The following is an 18,468-nucleotide window of genomic DNA, read 5'->3' as shown; positions in this document are numbered from 1 at the left end:
CTTTCTGCACAGTATTGACCTGTGGACAGAGAGGTTATTTATTTATGTTCAAGCTGCAACAAAAATAGCATCCAGAGTGGTCTGACACTGTTGTATAAAAATGTTTATGCCTAAAATGCCTAAAGAAGCACAGGATGTAGATTTTGTACCTGTATTGCCATTGTCATTCACTGTAGTACCATGTTGTTAGTCACAGCAGTGTGACTGAACAGAACAGAATCCAGTGTTCCAGTCTTAACATCTAATGACATAAAATTATGGTATTTTAAAGCTCCACTAATTGATGGTTGTACCAAATTTTTACACTTGTTTTGATCTGCCAAATGTTTCTCTTCAGTACTCGCAAAATTAAACTTCTGGCCCAGTGTACACACCATTTCCTCTGCCCGAGTCCGGCCCATATACTTTCGCATCTGGGTAGATTCCGACTTTAATCTGACAGCCGGAAGATTGTGGTGTGTTCGCCAGAATTGGTCCAGATGTGGAAATAGCATCTAACAATCATGCTGTATAAGGGCCACACTTGGGCCATGAAATAAAACTATGAGTTAAAAAGCTCTGGCGATTTGGAATGGAATCTGAGTAATAAATATCTTTAAGTGTGAGTCACAATGACTGACAGCTGTCCACTCCTGTCCACTGTAGGTTTTTGAAGGCATTCAGAGACTTGGCACCATCCTTCTTCAGATGCAAGGATCTGGCAATATGCTCTTCAGGGAGTGGCATGCTGAGGTCCACTGCTGTCCACAACAGCAACCCTGCATCAAAATCACCTTCTTATCCCTGAAGGGTAAGGAGATGTCATACTACGGCGAGCTGAGCGAGCAGCTACAGAAGCTCGCTCACTCCATGGAAATCTGCCAAAGAGAATGGCGTTCCTTCATCAGTGAGATGCGCTCCAAGTTCAGCTTGCTGAACCATTACACCTCAGAGCAGTTGGTGTACCTGTGCTACTGGATTCACAAAGTGTGTCAACGTCAGGCGTCAGTTCCTCAACAGTTATGGCATCTGCTTTTTCCAATAAAGCCTCAGTGCACTCTAGTTGATGTCAGAGACGCTTACTGTAATGCAATAAGTGCGGTGTCAATGCATGCTGAACTGGAAGATGCTGATGATGAGTCTGATGATGAAGATCAATATTTGGAACCTTATACAGAGTTAACACCAGCGTCACCAGGACACCCCGAAGAAACTCAGGATTTGATGCAGTTTTCTTCCGAGGATGAAGATGATGGTGTCATGACATGTGATGATGACATTAGGAAGCATGATGAGGGCATTCTTGAAAACCTCTGGAGACTATTCAAGGAACACATGTCACAATACCTCAGTGAATACATGGACATCTCAACTCTGGCCCACTTCCTCTCATGCCTCTCTGAAACGAACCAGCAGCACATGATCAGGAACCTACCCCCGATTCTCCAGGAGGGAAAGCCCAATCTTTTGCTTTGTCCCAGCGCAGAGGTTTTTACCACCACCCTGTCTTTTTACATGGCGAGTCCAGAGCAGCCTCTGCCCTCTGCTGATGAGGTTCTAGTCTGCAGAGAGGAGACCACAGAGGAGGAGGTGGAGATCTTTCTCCGCCGAGCTCTTGGTCAAGGCTCCAAGCAAAACTGTCAGAAGATATATTCTCTTGTCAATCCTGGGCTGCTGGGATATGACGTCAGTGTGGCCTTGGGGGAGCTCTTCGAGGCCCTTGAGAGAAGTGCCAACCCACATTATCGTTTGGTAATAGTCAGTCCGGTTGTGCACCAGCACAGATATGTGCCATCTTTCTTCAGCAATGACAAAGTACAAGCTGGTGTGAGTCTGACAGCAACGACTGCCAGGGAATATCTGCATCACCACTTCACACAAAACACACTCCTGCAAAACCCTGTCGCACGGGTTTCTCCAGATCAACTGTCGGTCTGGATGGTGTCATCTGTACGCCCTGCAGTTGGTAAGGATAATCCTGATTGACATGCCATTATGAAAATGTTTATAAAATTGTGGCAAGAATAGAATTTACTTGTTATGTACATTTTGACATTTTTAAACTAAGATTTGAACATATATTACTTTGTCAACCCCTAGTGGTAATATCAATAAATGCAATAATTTACTTGACAGAATGCATCTTTTTTCTGTCAATAGGGAAATCCCTTTATGTGGATCGTTTGTTCGAGAAGTTCCAGCAGAAATCTCCCGGAGCAAAACATCTCAGGATCAGACTTATTGAGCCATGTGTTGACATAGACTCCTTGATCAAGAACCTATCAGAGAAAATGGCATTCTTGAGAGAGCAGGACCCTGTACTCCTGCACATTGACACTGCTGGAGTAAGTATTCAAGCCTTTATCTCTGCAGATAGCTTGTGCTGGTGTTGGTTGTACTTCAAAGTCTGAATTCTTTGTCACATTTGATACTTGTCAGGTTCGTTCAGGCCTTGAGGAGCTCCTGTTCCATCTGTTAGTTCTGGGCTGTTTGAGTGACAGCCACGGCATGCTGTGGAGAAGGAATGTAACTCACTTGATCACTGTTGAGGTCCTGAACACATCCACATCCTGTCAAAACCAGCCAAAAGAGGTAGCAATGTCCTTTCAAGGTCATAACTTCTTTTCAGTGTGCTTGTCTACTGTCAGGAAATGTAATTTGAAAATGTCATATTGTTCTTCAGACATTAAACAAGCAGTTAACTTAGAACTTTTCTGTGAAGTCACAGCTTTCAATAACAGTGAATGAAATACCCTTCATGCAAGAGCACAAAATCTTAGACAAGAGCATCTATACTCATCTGCTTATATTGACTTGGAGTCCCATAGATCTCTGAATTCAGTGCCTTAAATCTCCCCTAATTTTCAAGCATGACTTCAATTATAAACAAAGTTTGTTGACTTTGGTCTGTTGTCTTGGAGAACCTTTAAGATTTTAAATTATTGGGTTAGGGTTGGGATTTCCCATTTGTGAATGTAAAGCAAAATTGTAACACCATCCTCAGGCTCCTAGTGATTTTATAAATTACATATAATCAAATAATATGTGTTCAATTTGCTCATACAGATGAGGCTTGGACTTCTGGACATTCTGCCTACCATCCATTGTAGACCTCCAAAAGAGGTGGGGCAGTTGTTGGCTCAAAGAAATCAAAGGGTTTTAACAAATCAGACCTTTGATCCATTCATGGATGAGCAAGAGTTTTGCAGTGAGGGGATTCAAAGACCCTATCAATATTTGAGGCGCTACTACCAGAATCAGAATCTGGATCATTTTAAGTACCAAGTAGGATCCAGACTGGGGGATCCTGTCGATTGTCTCACATACTTCCTGCGGTACTGTGGAATGCAAGATCCATCCTGGGCTGAGCTGAAGAACTTCTCCTGGTTCCTCAATGTGCAGCTGAAAGACTGTGAGAACTCAATTTTCTGTGACCCAGATTTTCTGGCTGACCAGCTACCTGGTTTCAAGGGCTTCATTGTGAAGTTCATGATTCTAATGGCAAGAGATTTTGCCTCACCTTCTCTGAACACATCTGATGAAAGTCCGATGCTGCATCTTAAACACAGTCTGGAAGATGACCTTCTTGATCGTCTGACAATTCGCAAGCGTTGGGAAAATGAGTTTCATCCATACATTTTCTTTAACGCAGACCGATTATCAATGTCTTTTCTGGGCTTTAATGTGAAGACATTGGGAAACACACTCTGTGCAGTAGATCCTCAGTGCAAAAAGGTACTGATAGAGGATGTGATGTCACAGAAAATCTTTCAAGGTTTGGAACAGCAAATGATCTCTCTCACTGAGGACTTTGATCAGCTGCCCCGGCAACGCAAAATCAAAAGGATTTCATATGTTGTTGGTGCAGAGAAAGGAATGATGGACAGCAAGTTCGATCCAGACCCAACATATGAGCTCACTGCTGACAATGTGATGAAGATGTTGGCCATAAACATGAGATTCCGGTGTGGAATTCCAGTCGTCATCATGGGAGAGACCGGCTGTGGAAAAACCAGATTAGTCCGTTTCCTTTGTGCTCTGCAGAGGGAGGGAAGACCAGTGGAGAACATGGTACTTGTCAAGGTACATGGTGGCACTACAGCAGAGATGATCTACAGAAAGGTTAGGCAGGCAGAGATACTTGCCGAGAAGAACCGTAGAAAGCACAAGCTAGACACCATTTTGTTCTTTGATGAAGCCAACACCACAGAGGCCATTTTTGCCATCAAGGAAATCCTGTGTGATCAGTCAGTGAAAGGTAACCCTCTGAAAGCAAACAGTGGCTTAAAGATAATAGCTGCTTGCAATCCTTACAGGAAGCACTCACCTGAAATGGTGGAACGCTTGGAACGTGCAGGATTAGGATACAGGGTGAAGGCAGATGAAACAGAAGACCGCCTTGGCAAAGTCCCTCTGAGGCAGCTGGTGTACAGAGTTCATCCTCTGCCACCCAGCATGACTTCCTTGGTGTGGGATTTTGGTCAGCTGAGTGATTCAACTGAACTTTCCTACATCAAACTGATTGTCCAGAAGAAAGTTGCTGACCATTATTTGCCAGAGGCCTGCAATAACATAATTTCAAATGTGCTGGCAATCTCCCAGAAATACATGCGAAGTCGGAAAAATGAGTGCAGTTTTGTGAGTCTCAGGGATGTGGAGAGGTCTATGAAGGTGCTAGTTTGGTTTTACCAGCACAGTGAGGTCCTTTTCAACAACCCCCATCTTCACCAGATTGATAAAACACTGAAGTGCCTGATTCTTGCAGTTGGTGTCTGCTACTACCCGTCTCTGGTGGCCAAAGAGGAGTACCTTGCTGTAATTTGTAGGTACTTTCCAGAGCCTCTCTGCTCTTCATCAGCATTGCAAGAAGAGATTTCATCCTGTCAAGACTTCTTCCTGCAGAACATACAGACAAGGGAGACAATAGCCAAAAATGTTGCACTAAAAGAGAATGTGTTTCTCATGGTGGTTTGCATCGAGCTCAGGATCCCACTCTTTCTGGTTGGAAAGCCAGGCAGCTCTAAGTCACTCGCTAAAACAGTGGTTGCTGATGCCATGCAGGGCCAGAACTCCCACTGTGAACTGTTCAAGAAACTCAAGCAAGTTCATATGGTCTCCTTCCAGTGCAGTCCTCACTCAAGTCCAGAGGGCATCATAGGGACATTCAAGAACTGTGCCCGGTTTCAGAAGGACAAAAACATGGATGAGTATGTATCAGTGGTGGTGCTTGATGAGATTGGACTCGCAGAAGATTCTCCTCAGATGCCCCTGAAGACCCTTCATCCTCTTTTGGAGGATGGGTGCATTGACAATGACAAACCAGATCCACACATGAAGGTCGGCTTTGTTGGCATCTCCAACTGGGCTCTTGACCCAGCAAAGATGAACAGAGGAATATTTGTGTCCAGATGGGATCCAAGTGAGGATGAACTTGTGGAAACTGCCAAAGGAATATGTTCATCCTCCAGACAGATTCTCCTGAAAATCACACACCTCTTCCAACCTCTGGCAAAAGCCTTCCTGAGCATCTGTAATGAGACCTCAAAGAATCAGTTCTTTGGTTTAAGGGATTATTACAGCCTCATCAAAATGCTCTTCGCCGCAGTCAAATCCACACAGCAAGAGCCAGATGGTGGACAGTTGGTTGAGGCCATCTTATGTAACTTCAGTGGACAGCCAGAGGGCTTTGACCCTGTCATATTTTTCCAAGAGGTTCCCCAAAACCTTACAGAAATTCCCAGACCAAGCACCTTGCAAATGGTGAAAAAGAATCTTGATCATGACACCGACCAGGAGAGCCGTTACCTCCTTTTGTTGACCACCAACAATGCAGCTCTCCATATCCTTCAGCAGCAAGTTTTTGCCAAAGGAGATTGTACACGACCTGAAATAGTCTTTGGCTCGGGATTCCCAAAGGACCAGGAATATGCCCAAATCTGCCGTAATGTGAACCGAGTGAAAACATGCATGGAGACTGGTCGCACCGTCATCCTACTCAACATGCAAAATCTTTATGAAAGCCTGTATGATGCCTTGAACCAGTACTATGTTTACCTCAGTAAGCAGCAGTACGTTGATCTAGGTCTTGGTTCCCACAGAGTGAAATGTCGTGTCCATACAAACTTCAGACTGGTGGTAGTGGAGGACCAGAAGAAGGTCTATGAGCACTTTCCTGTGCCCCTCATCAACAGGCTTGAAAAACACAGGCTGGACAGGAGTACTGATCTGGAGCCATGGCAACACAGGGTTCTTGACAAACTGAAGGAATGGGTGAAGGAAGTCTGCAGTGAGGCCGCAGTGGATTTCAAGCTGTCCGACATTTTTGTTGGCTACCATGGAGATGCCTGTGCCAGTGCTCTCTTGCAAGCACTTGAAAGGAGAATACAGAAAGTTGAAGACAATCCAGGAAGACAACATCAACGGGATGAAAATGGTGACTCAGTGGAAGAAGATGAACCAAACGAAACCCTTGAGCCAAATTCTAATGGACAGAATGAGGTAACTGACATGTTGGGTGACGCAATGGACATAGATATTGCTGGAAAAGACCAAGAAACTGAGTCAGTTGAAAATATTGATGATGAGTCCACTGAGGTGTGTGATGATGAGAACAAAGTGATGTCTGAGAGTGAGGAAACAATGGAGACAGAAGACAATGTTGAGTTTGCTGTGGACAATGAGGAGGAAGAAGAAGTCTTCGATTTAGCCAAATGTCTCTTGTTGAACTGTGCCACCCCTGACGCTGTGATGAGGCTCAAGTACTCAGATTTAGCAAACCAGGAGAAGGAGAAACTCCAGAGGATGTACTTCCAGCAACAACATCACCACTCGCTTCGAGATTTCCTGGAAGACTGCCTGAACAAGACTCAAGGGTCCACCAAGTTTCTCGAGGTAAGCCACAGACCACTGCTCCAATTTTGTTTTCATCATTTCTTCACAATCTTTACAAATTGTTGACATCACTGTCCGCTTTGTGGTTTTGTATAGATAACTACATTCTCCAGCTTGTTAACCAGATCAGATGTCAAGGTTGTAGCCCATGCTCTAGGACTGCATTCGGACACTATCCTCCTGCTTTCGCTCCACCAGTTTGACACTGAAGTCTCCTTCTGCAGCACGATACGGTACCAACTATTCAGATAACAGCAACATGGCTTTTTATTTTAGGTTTGTCTTTTAATATTTAAATTGTTCTCCTTTTTGTGCCACTGCCAGGGGCTTCCTTCAAGAGGCCGGCCAATCTCTTCACATCCTGTTAATCCAGATGGACCTTGAGGAATCCCATTGCAGTGATGAGCTCATAGCATCAGCAAAGTATGCCTCGATTTCAAGCTCTGCAACATATCTGATTGTATGCATGCAAAGTGGAAAAATGACATTACAGGGTTTCAACTGAGTTTATGGTTCCATCTGCCAACAGATACTGCACCATGAATTACTTGATGTCCCTGGAGGATCAGCCCTGTTGGGTGATTTTCATTGTGAAGGTTTCTCGGATCCTAAGTCAGTCTCAGTATATTGGTTTCCAAGGAGGTGAGTGTGGAATATGATCATTATTGCAATGGAGTTATTTTCTAACTGCATTATCTATGATGTATGACAAGATTAAAGCAAAGTTTTGTCTGTTGCATCAAAGGAGTCTGGCAGTCGGTGCATATTGATGACCTGAGGGATTCAGAGGACATGAGCCTGAACCTGTTCAGTTTCTGTGGGACTCTCATTAGCAACCTGCTCAACCCTTCACTGTCAGGTAGAAATGAACATCATCTGGCCATTAAAAAACTTCTTTATATTACAAATGGAAGAGAAAGTGGTTAATTGTTCTATAAATTAATATTTAATGTAAAATAAACAGTATTGTTGATTTTTACTAGAACACCATGAAGATGAAGAAATGGTGTGGAAAAGTAAAGACTCTCAGGTAAACAAAACTCATGTTTCTTTATATGTGTTAGCGTAAAACAAATCATAATTTATAACGTTGCTTAAATGAATTGTAATTATCTTTGGATACAGGCAGATAGAGCCCATCTCCACAGCCTGTCCTTAGTGAGATCTTGTATCCAAAAAGCTGTGGGTTTGCTGAGGGACCCCAATGGGGTCACATCACGGAGCATGCAGCGGATGCACATCCTTCTGAGTCTTCTGGGAACTGGTCAAGGTCACATAGGAGGTAAATATCTACTAATTTTGGTTAATATATAACTATAGTATATACTATATAAATTGTCCAAAATGTTCTTTTTTTTTTTTTTTTACATTCTCAAGGTGTTAGCATCTTCAATTGTCTCCAATCTTGTTTAAAGCTGACTTTCAGAGGGTGTTGCTGAGTAGACTGGCTGAGGCCTTGGCACAGAGAGAAGTATGGATGGGCTCTCCTAAGGATTGGGTGAGCAACGAGGCCAAGAAACAGCAGGCTCTACAAGAGGGGGGAACTTTGAGGTAAAATCTTCTACAGATGTGATAATCAACTGACCTACAGTAATTAGATCAGTTAAGAGTAACTTTTCTTTTGCCTGAAAACTGATCACATAACACGAATCCTTAATTTACAGTTCAGAATGTTTTCATATCCATACAGGAAGTCATGTTTTGAGTATTGATTGTTTGTTTGTTAGTTATATCACACCTATTGAATACCCCTGTGTCAGAAAGATCACACCAACACATACCACAAAACGCTTACATATACTTACACTATACAGGAATATAAAACTAGTGATAATATGAAAGCAATACAAAAACATAATAGAAAAATCACACATTCCTCGTTATGCGATAGCGTATAATACTCACATAGCACACCTGATATTTCATGTTCATATATAATATGTAAAGATCAATTATGTAAAGATATTATTATATAAGGATGTTATGTAAGAATGTTTTCCAAAATACCTTCACTATCTTTACCTGGTAGACATACCCTGTGGCGCTGTCTTCAGTCCACCATCACGCCGATCTTGGCCAGTATGGTGGAACTTATGGACAGGAATGCAAATCTCGACCTGCTCTCCGATCAAAGGCTCAGCGAGGGCCTGATAAAACTGTGGTTGGACATCCTGGCAGATTCACAGATCTTAAACCTAACTCCTCTTCAGAAACCAAGGTATTGTAGGTAACTTATTTTCTGCAATCCACACAGTTAACTTAATCAACAAAAGACATAATTTTTCTGTGATTGTTATATTGTCTAGTGAGTCAGACCAGGAGGTGCTTGTGAAGCACTACTTCATGTTGGATGGTGAAGAACAGTCCTGCTCTGCCCCGTTCAGCTGGCTCATCACAATGCACCTTGAAAGCCTGTGGGAGGAATCTGAGTTTATGCCGGGTTTGTCTGAAATACAATAATGAGATAATAATAATAATAAATAATATAATAATGATATCAACTCATGAATAGATTCTGAGGTACTGAAGTCCTAAGAGGCAAGTGGGTTTTTTTTTTTTTTGCCAGGATAATTTTGCTTTTTTTTGCTTTTTTTTCCAGATTTTTTTTTCAACTTTTCAAGTTCACAAGTTGTTGTTTTTTTTTCTTTCTTCCCGACAAAAAGTTTAACTTGCCCTTCAGGGCTTGTTTTCACAGATGAAAAAACAAAAACTTAGACCCTGGCATGAAAAAATGTTTCACTGGTCTTTCAGGGCTTCCATATGTATGAAATATATATGGTGGGTTAAAATGTTTTTTTCTGCATCTTTTACCTGTTCTTAGTGACCAAAGAGGACGGCACAGAGAGGATTCTCCACTTTGTGAGCACTTTCAGCAGCAGCAGGCTCAGCAGTCACTTACAGAGACTCTCAGACGGGGAGCAACTGCAGTACAGTCTCAACTACCTGCAGGACTTTCTGCTGCTGTCTTTTAAGATCAAGTCAATGGATGAGCTCAGGGTACTGACATTATGAGTCACACATTTAGGTGAAAGATTTTGGGAACAGCTGAACAGCCTCAACTTTTTACACGTGTCATTTACAGGTGTTCACCAGGGCCGTGACAGGCTGCGTGTCTGAGCTTCAGAAGTCCACGGGTGCCGCCGCTGACCTCTCTCCTGCCTGGATAATGGCTGCTGCCAAACATTTTGCCCCCAGACTGGACACCCTCTGCCACATGTTTCTACTGCAGCCCGAGCTCGCCACTGACGTCTTTCAGCAGAGGTCAAAGGGGGAGCCCCAGGAAATGGTGAGAACAACCTTTTGGCTTCATTTTAATCATCATCATCACCAGTAAGTCAAATTCCCACTTGTCAGATTAGTTTATTAGTTTAGAATGCTAACATGCTAAACTTTATGTGTCTAACATCAGTATAAAATAATCCTGTAGTTATTAAGATGCCAACTATAAAACCGTGAACATGTCGCAGTCTTAAAATGTCTTTTATTTTGGCAGGTGGAGGACATTTTAGCTCTGGGCGTCTGTGTTGAGCAGACCAAACTACTGACTGTGACGTCTCTGAGTGAGTGCAAGTCCTTTGTGCACAGAGTGGAGTTTCTGCAGCCGTGTCTAGACAGAGCATTCAGTCAGAAATACAGCACCCTCTGCAGCCCAGGATGCCTGCAACACCTGGACTCCATCAGGTGAGTCTGGCAAGACTCACGACAGGAAAAAAAAAAAAGGTATACTGTGTTCATAAAGCGTATTAATGTTATTATTATAATCTCATTTTCCCCTTCAGGTCACTGTGGCACGGGATGCTTGTTGTTGCATCATTCATCCAGCACATCGTTTTTGAAGTGAAAGCGAATGATGTGCGATTGAAAGAACTGGCTCTCAAACACTGCAACCTCCACCTGAACGTACGTGAAGTGGTTTCAGTCTCTGTCTTTCTCTTGAAATGACTAACCAGGGTTTCCTAGATCCTGACACATCTCGTCTCGTGATCAGTGTTTTAGTGGATAACTCATTTTAATTTATTTTTACATGTGTGATGTAGCATCTTTTGCTCTGAAGGTTCATGTATTTTTTCCAGAATGTCTATTAATCTTTTATTATTTTAACAGAGACAGTCTTCATTTGAAGTTAGCTTTTGCAGTGGGATCCACCCACTAAAGCAGCTTTGTAAACAAGTGCAGTAGAAATAAAATAAAACCAAGACCCAGAAAGGACAAGACATTTCTTACAAAAGGCAGGAAACAACAGTTTGACATAAACAACAAAAGTCAAATGTATGAGATCAGGTTATTTTTTCTGGTTTTCTCACAGCTGATGCAGGAATCACCTGATGTGAGGAGCATGGAAACACTGGAGCAGCTGATCCGCATCCTCAACTCTTTCCACGATGAGTGTATCAGCAGGGATCTGAGGTCAGAATTAGAATTCAGTATAGGATATAAGAAATGTTTTATTTGTGATGTACAAAATAAGATGTTGCATGTTTTTTGATCTTATCTCTCGGTGCTATAATTCATCTCTCTTGATATTTTGCTGCATAGGTTTGGCATTTCTTGCTCAGTTTGCTGGCTGGAGCTCAAAGAGCCGTCTGTGCTGCCCTGCCAGCACGTCTTCTGTCTGCCGTGTCTGCAGCTCTGCATTCAGCCACACAGACGTTCCTGTCCTACATGCAGGGCAGACATTCCGGCTGATTTCAGGCTGACTGTTTCTCACACCGTCAAGTGAGTCGGGGAAAAACAATGAGCAGGAAATATAGAAATGGCGTGACTCATTTAGTCAAACTTCATTGTTGGAAACTCGGCATTCTAACTTCTCAAAGAAGATTAGAATTATCATGGTTTTGTGTGTAAATGATAACGTGTTTGTAAGAGGACATGTCTTTCTAATGTCTGCTTGGCTTACTCTTCATGGCTCAGGGCATCCCTTCAGCAGCATGCAGCCATCAGAGACTGCTGTAACTCCTTCTTCCTGGAGGTGGTGTCCAGGTTCTGTCTGTCAGAGGGCCAGAGGCCTGGAGAGGGAGTGGTGGAGCTCCTCTTCTCTTTACTCATCTCTGCTAACGGTCAGTCAAGGAATTAGTGCGTGTGCACGGTCATAACTAGATCCCACATGATGCTTTGATGACATTCGTTCACTCTTGTGTGCGATGCAGGAGATGTGTACAGGACCCGAGAGCTCACTCCCTTCCTGGAGTGTGTGGATAACAACCCGGTGGTCCGATCCGTGCTGCCCAAACTTTTGCTGCAATACAGGTGGGGGCGCCCTTTTCTCATTTTAAAAGCATGTGTCTCTGAAAATCCCCCAAAATGGATGCACTCATGTGAAGTATGATTGGCTCAAATTTGTACTTACTGTAGCTGAAGTGTGGGTTGCATGTTGGTTAAGCTTTGTGCGTCCATCAGCTTTGACCAGGCGAAGGCTCACATTCAGTCCTACCTGAAGAACCTGGAGGAGAACATTCTGGGCAGAGAAGACCACACTGAACTCTACCTGCTGTTTGTCAACTGTTTCCAGGTAAAAGATACATATATTACCTCCACACATGATGTAGATGATTTGGTTTCTCTTAGATTCTTAATCTTTTCTATTTGTTCCGAACAAACAGCTTCTGTTGCTGCTTGAAATAAAAACATCACCTCTTTTGCACCAAAGAGTTTTCAACCAAAAATAAATATCATCTTTTTTCAAATTCCTCTCAGGACTCTCTGTTGTGCTCAGAGGTGAGAGAAGTAGAAGAGAGCAGAGAGCAACAGAGACAAGCAGAAATCAGATTCCTGAGCAGGATCGCCAGGAGACAGACTCCAGACAGGCAAGAGGACCCGGCAGAGTTCCTGCTCAACATGGCCAGGCTGAGAATATGCATGAGCACGGCTGCCCGGCTGCTGGAGCGAGCCACGGTTCAAGGTGTGTGATGCTGAACTTTGTTGAACTTTAATCAGTTACATAATTTCATGATTTTAAAAAAAGATTGCCGTGTGTTTCTTCATGAAACGCAGGCAGACGTAAAGAGGCGGAGGTTGAGTACCTGCAGCAGGTGAGGGCGGTGTGTGAGTACAGCGGTAACGACTGGCACAGGGTTTACCTGCTGCGAGCCCTCTGCAGACTCTCTGGCACGGACCACATACTGTCCCTGATGAACAGTCCAGCCTGGAGATGGGTGTTTCCTGCTGATCTCATTCGACTTCAGGTAAAACCACATCACAAAAAAACACAGAGCTGCTGAAGAGAGGAAAAATAATCCTGACAGTTGATCCAAAAATCTGGTTTTCTTCCTTGTTGTTGTGAGATTTTATCAATAGGAATTCATCTGAAGTTGCTTTGGTTCTTGAAATTTGAAAATGTCGGGGCGCCTCGGTGTCTCACCTGGTAGAGCCCGTACCACATAGGCTAAGTCCTAACCGCAGCGGCCATGGGTTCGAGACCGACCTGCAGCCCTTTGCTGCATGTCATCCCCTCTCTCTCACTTTGCTGTACGAAAAAATAACTAATTTGAAAATGTCTGCAAACTGATATTCTCATTTAGAGTACTGTTCATCTACTCCTGCAGCTGAGAGGCTGCATCCCTGCTTTTGATGTCTCTCCTTATAAGGTTTTTGTAGCTTTAAGAAAAGAAGTGGATACTTCTCTCAATAAAACACCAAATATTTGAGAAATATTTTTTCTAACAATAGCAGATATGTGCTGTTCTACTTCACTGATATTTTGAATGTGTTAGAGCTTAATTATTAATTATTAATTACTTTCATTATCGATTAATCCACTGATTATTTTCTTGATTAATTGATTATTCTTTAAATTAGTTTGAAAATAGTGAAACTGCACTCATCACAGTTTTCTAAGTTGTTGTATTCAAATCTTCAAATCACTTGTTGTGGCTCAGTCTGAGATCTTAAATTTACTATAATAAAAATAAAAAAAATAGGCAAATATTCAGTAAAAAAAATACATAAATGATAAACAGATTATGAAAAGAGTTGCCAATTATTCTTTTGTACATTGTACTATGTATTACTCATGTTATGTGGGTTTTCTGTTTTTGAGCATGGGATATTTTATATTATCTACTGGTCAATGAACATCACAACCACTGCATAACCACAATTTAGCAAAGACAATCCGTATATGATGAAACTATAGCATGGACCTGCATTGCTCTATCAACTACTGCTAAGTTCTCACTTGTCATATCATATAGGAACCGTCATGTATCCCTGACCAAGCTGGGACTAGTTACTGTGAAACCCAAAGCTTAGAACTGTGCATGTACTATGAAAACAAACACTAAAACGTTTTTCTCAAAGAGGATGATTCCGGCTAACGTGGACCAGTTCCTGTGCTGTGGGCCGTCTTACCGAGCTGTGAGAGACGCCGTGGCCCAGGTCCTCCTGGAAAACAGATCAGACACCTTCATGACAGAACTGCAGGTCAGAGAGACTCCAATCAGTTAATCAATGACACACTGTGTAAATATTTAACCCCCATTATTTATAAGCTCTGTGTAAACATTTAATAAATGGTTACACATTATGATGTAGTTTTAAGCAAATACATACGTTTTTATTAATGTACAGTATTCACCAACAATTATGACCTTTACTTATGAAGACATATATTTTATCAGTTATGCTATATTATATTTTCATTCATTATATGTTTGCACACCGGCACCCAGTTATGGCTGCGGACAGGAGTTATAGTTGTTAACAATTATATCTACACTTTCAGCTTATAACTACATTATAAATTGTTTATTAGATATTTATGTTCTGCTTATGAGTTCTAAATATGGAGGTTTAAAGAAAAGTGTTAATTAAAACACTACCTGAGAAAAAGGTTGATTAAAAACCCTATAATATGATAATATGATTTTTCTAGAGCTGTTCCAACTAAAATTCTCTCTTTCACCTGTTTAATCATAATTTTTATTTTTTAATTTTTTTAATTTTTCCTTATTCAAACCTCCATTGTTTTAAATTTTCTCTGTAGAAGCTGAGCGGTTCTCAGATCAACCTCCTGGCCCTGGCCTTGTTCAGACACGTCACCTGCCGCTACAAGTCACCTGACATCACCGTACGTCCATCCTCACAGGTCAGTATACATGATGTCTAATGTCGATTTGTGTCATATAATAGATACTGAACCTGCACAGAAGCAACGGTTAAAGTACGAATAGCGTGAAAAATTTGTGAAATAAGGGAAAAATCTTGACGTAAACAGACGGCTGGTGAACATTTTAACGCAAACCACCAAATCAAAACCAACTTTGTGACTCTGAAGTTGTTGTAATTTATGTTTTATTTATTTTTGACTTATGGCTGTATTTGAACTTACAGGAGACGGCGAGGCTGGAGCAGCTCCTCAGAAACATCACAACAAGGGAGTTGAGGGAGTTCTGCGCTTCACTTCTGTTGAATCAGATCGGTGGACCGGGCTCGCCTCTCCAGATCAGCCAGAATCTTTCACATCAGAGACAAACCCTCCTGGAGCTGCTGGTCCATCTGGACTCTGTACTCCTTAGTGGAAATGCTTTGCTGGGTCCTCTCTACCAGATCGCCTCCCAGCCTCAGAACGTTACAGTAAGACACCTCTATCCTCGGTCTGTCCTTTACGTTTTGCTTTTGCTGCATGCTGTTTTGAACTTAAAGGGACAATCCACTGATTTTACACGTGAGCGTCAGTTTGTTCGCGGGCAGTGCTGCCCAAGTCAGAGAGAACAACCTTGATGATTGACAATACAGCTGTACCGCACAGTGCTTACAGCAGCTATCCTGCAGGTTTTGACTGTATCACACGAACTTAAAACTGAAAACTGAAAATAGTATCTCCTAGTCATACTTTGATCTGTTTGCTATAAATGCAGCACATTAATTCAGCTCAAATTTTTCCTTCAAGAACTCCTTTCTGCCGACTATGCCTGACGATCACACGAGTGAAGTCAGACAGTGGCTGAGTGGAGAGAGGAGAGTTCAGATGTACAGTAAGTATTTTACATTATGAAGCTTCAGGTTGTTTTCCTCATCCAGAATGCATGAGGATATTTCTAATGTCTTTCTCATTATTTTCAGCCTGTGCCAATGGACACGTGTGCGTTGTGGGAGAGGTATGACCTTTCTGTGGTCTTTTTATAGTATCAAGCCTTGAGAATGAAATAATAATAAAAAAAATACTAATACATGATATGCTTCTGTATTTTCATATAGTGTGGTAAACCAGTGGTTGTATCTAAATGTCCTGACTGTGGACTTCCAATTGGCGGGGTAAACCACTCCCCAGTCAGCGGGTTTACTCAACACACAGAATCGAGGTATTAACCTGTTTAAAGGTCCCATATTGTATAAAGTGATATTTCCATGTGTTGTTTGATTATAAAGCAGGTCTAGGTTCTATGTTAATAGAGCCCCCTCTCTTCTGAATGGCTGATTGACCTGTTGTTACGAGAGCTCCAGAGAGAAGCCTGAGAGAGTTATAAAACTACTTTGAGAATATTTTTGATTCTTAAAACCACAAATATATTTTCTAATAGATCAACACAGGAAAAGTGTAAAATGACTTTCAATGTATCTTTTTGATTGCAGCCATTGTTTTCCATTCATTTCTGTATGACAGACCTGAAACTTGATCAAGTTGTGTGCTACAGTTAAAATATGGCACCTTTAATCAACCAGCTTTGTGACAGTGTATTTTCAGTCAAGTAATTGTGTTTGATTTAATTTGTTTTCTTCCTGGTTTGTATAAAATGTCAGAGATCAAACTCGGACAGGACACGTGTTAGGAGAGGCAGGTCAGAGGTCTGAGGCCCCTGAAAGGCAGATGACTTCTGCTCAGTCCTGCATCCTGCGGCTGCTGACGCACCTCGCCATGCTGCAAGGCACCATAAGAAATCCGAGAGTGAGACTTCACCTCAGTCTGCACAAGACATTAACATATCTCTGGTACTGAAAAGACGGCATCACGTAATAATACTCCTGTGTTGTTTTTGTGTTGTAGGGAGTTGAAGACATGATCCACCCCAGGCCGATTCATGCTCTCAACTTCCTGTGGAGCCACCTAGAGAAGGACATGCGTGTGCTGGAGCAGACTTTGAGCCAGAACAAGGACAACGCGGTTGTTACGGTTCATTTGGTTCTCAACGTCTGCGCAGGATTCACTACAGGTGATACTGACTTACTGATGACTTTCAGTCAGCGTGCTGCTTCGGTTGTTCATGTAGAAAATACGTGACATTGTCGCTGCTGAATGTTAATAAAGGTTCTCGTGGTGCAAGACCTGATCTGTCCTCCAGACAAGGACGGCAGCAGTGGGAGAAGCTCGTCTGTGATTCTGCCATCAGCCCAGTGCTTCAAGTGAGAAATACACTGTTGGATAGTTGAAAATGATCTGGAATCGATACCAGTTACATTTTCATTTTGTCTTACGTGGTGATAAAATCTTGTTTCCTCCTTTCGACTGCTGTCAGAATCTGCAGAATCTTCTGGCTGAAGCTGCGGACAGAATCCGTGCTGTTGATGGACTTACTGGAAGCCCCCTGATGAATCTACTCCACGGGGATCCTGGGAACATGTTGTCCCTCCCCTCTGACTGCCCAACACACCGCTCCTCCTTTTGGACTTTCCCTGAGATGATGACAGTGGAGCGATTCTCTCGGCTGGTGGAAGAAGCGCAAGGACGCAGCTCTTTACCTCTGCTGAGCATGTTCCTCAAGAAGGTACCCATCTACATCATGTTAAATCCCCTTTGTGACAAAGACTGCAGACACAGTGGATGAAATCAGGCTCATGTACTTAGGTTTTAAATACTGATCTGACGCTGTGAAGATTCTTGATCAATCTTCTGTCAGAGCAACAGATTCATCCTAAAGAGGAGAATAGCCAATAAGAGTCCAGCTTATAGTGAAAGTAGGAAGCACTCAGAGAGCACATGACTCCACCAAGACTCCACAATTATTTAAATAGATCATTTATTTTAGTAGAAAAGATTAGAAACGTTCAACCTGCATCTAGATTCACTGCACTTGTGATGAATGACTTTGCGCTTTACACTACAAGTCACATTCACTCATTCACAACTGATGATACATTGTGAGCAACTTGGGGTTCAGTATCAGATCATGTTGTTAGCTCAGAATTCATCAAATTTGACAGGATGTTTTTTTATCTGCTTATCTTCACATGCCAAACTTACAGAACCCCCGAGAGGCAAGTGAATTATTTAGTTTTTTTCCTGCATCCTTTTTATCCTTTATTTTTTCGTTTTTTCGTTTTCTTTCTTTCTTTCTTCCCAGAAAAAAAACTTGCCTCTTGGAGGTTGTTTATACAGATGAAAAAAAAACTTGATCCTGATGATTATAATATAATTATATATGATCCTGGCAAAAAATTAACAAAAAAACTTGCTTTTCAGGGCGAATTTGTTGAAGATTGGATGAACTTTGTCAAAGTGTTGAAAGAACTGTTTTACAAACCAGTCACATTGGAGGGCAGTTTGTAAGATGTGGCCTATTCTTAAATATTCTGACCTAATATTCCACCAAACTTTCACTTAAACCTGTTGAGTAGTGTTGGAGGTTTGTTCTAAATATCAGACAGAGAATATTGCAACTTTTG

The 18,468-nt window shown here is 42.1% G+C and overlaps 1 protein-coding gene across 1 annotated transcript in view; it reads left to right on the top strand.

Moving 5' to 3' along the window:
* The window catches only part of LOC111219570 (E3 ubiquitin-protein ligase rnf213-beta-like), a 32,681-nt gene that overhangs the window by 9,772 nt on the left and 4,441 nt on the right, over positions 1 to 18,468 (top strand). Inside the window, exons 23-56 of the mRNA XM_022742290.1 lie at positions 646 to 1,945; positions 2,140 to 2,324; positions 2,419 to 2,571; positions 3,046 to 6,870; positions 6,967 to 7,103; positions 7,195 to 7,293; positions 7,400 to 7,512; positions 7,616 to 7,729; positions 7,854 to 7,900; positions 7,996 to 8,152; positions 8,286 to 8,421; positions 8,900 to 9,088; positions 9,177 to 9,310; positions 9,692 to 9,867; positions 9,953 to 10,156; positions 10,364 to 10,551; positions 10,650 to 10,770; positions 11,177 to 11,277; positions 11,407 to 11,586; positions 11,782 to 11,927; positions 12,018 to 12,117; positions 12,268 to 12,379; positions 12,565 to 12,769; positions 12,862 to 13,052; positions 14,167 to 14,289; positions 14,852 to 14,953; positions 15,199 to 15,441; positions 15,758 to 15,842; positions 15,931 to 15,965; positions 16,066 to 16,169; positions 16,609 to 16,753; positions 16,853 to 17,018; positions 17,114 to 17,208; positions 17,322 to 17,570. Of these exons, the coding sequence (XP_022598011.1) occupies positions 646 to 1,945; positions 2,140 to 2,324; positions 2,419 to 2,571; positions 3,046 to 6,870; positions 6,967 to 7,103; positions 7,195 to 7,293; positions 7,400 to 7,512; positions 7,616 to 7,729; positions 7,854 to 7,900; positions 7,996 to 8,152; positions 8,286 to 8,421; positions 8,900 to 9,088; positions 9,177 to 9,310; positions 9,692 to 9,867; positions 9,953 to 10,156; positions 10,364 to 10,551; positions 10,650 to 10,770; positions 11,177 to 11,277; positions 11,407 to 11,586; positions 11,782 to 11,927; positions 12,018 to 12,117; positions 12,268 to 12,379; positions 12,565 to 12,769; positions 12,862 to 13,052; positions 14,167 to 14,289; positions 14,852 to 14,953; positions 15,199 to 15,441; positions 15,758 to 15,842; positions 15,931 to 15,965; positions 16,066 to 16,169; positions 16,609 to 16,753; positions 16,853 to 17,018; positions 17,114 to 17,208; positions 17,322 to 17,570 (9,660 nt within the window). The remainder of the gene's footprint in view (positions 1 to 645; positions 1,946 to 2,139; positions 2,325 to 2,418; positions 2,572 to 3,045; positions 6,871 to 6,966; positions 7,104 to 7,194; positions 7,294 to 7,399; positions 7,513 to 7,615; positions 7,730 to 7,853; positions 7,901 to 7,995; positions 8,153 to 8,285; positions 8,422 to 8,899; positions 9,089 to 9,176; positions 9,311 to 9,691; positions 9,868 to 9,952; positions 10,157 to 10,363; positions 10,552 to 10,649; positions 10,771 to 11,176; positions 11,278 to 11,406; positions 11,587 to 11,781; positions 11,928 to 12,017; positions 12,118 to 12,267; positions 12,380 to 12,564; positions 12,770 to 12,861; positions 13,053 to 14,166; positions 14,290 to 14,851; positions 14,954 to 15,198; positions 15,442 to 15,757; positions 15,843 to 15,930; positions 15,966 to 16,065; positions 16,170 to 16,608; positions 16,754 to 16,852; positions 17,019 to 17,113; positions 17,209 to 17,321; positions 17,571 to 18,468) is intronic.

Source organism: Seriola dumerili, unplaced genomic scaffold (genome assembly GCF_002260705.1).
Source record: "Seriola dumerili isolate Sdu_G_001 unplaced genomic scaffold, Sdu_1.0 BDQW01000068.1, whole genome shotgun sequence".
NCBI lineage: Eukaryota > Metazoa > Chordata > Actinopteri > Carangiformes > Carangidae > Seriola > Seriola dumerili.
Note: the sequence above shows the minus strand (reverse complement) of the source record. Positions and strands in the feature narration are given on the sequence as shown.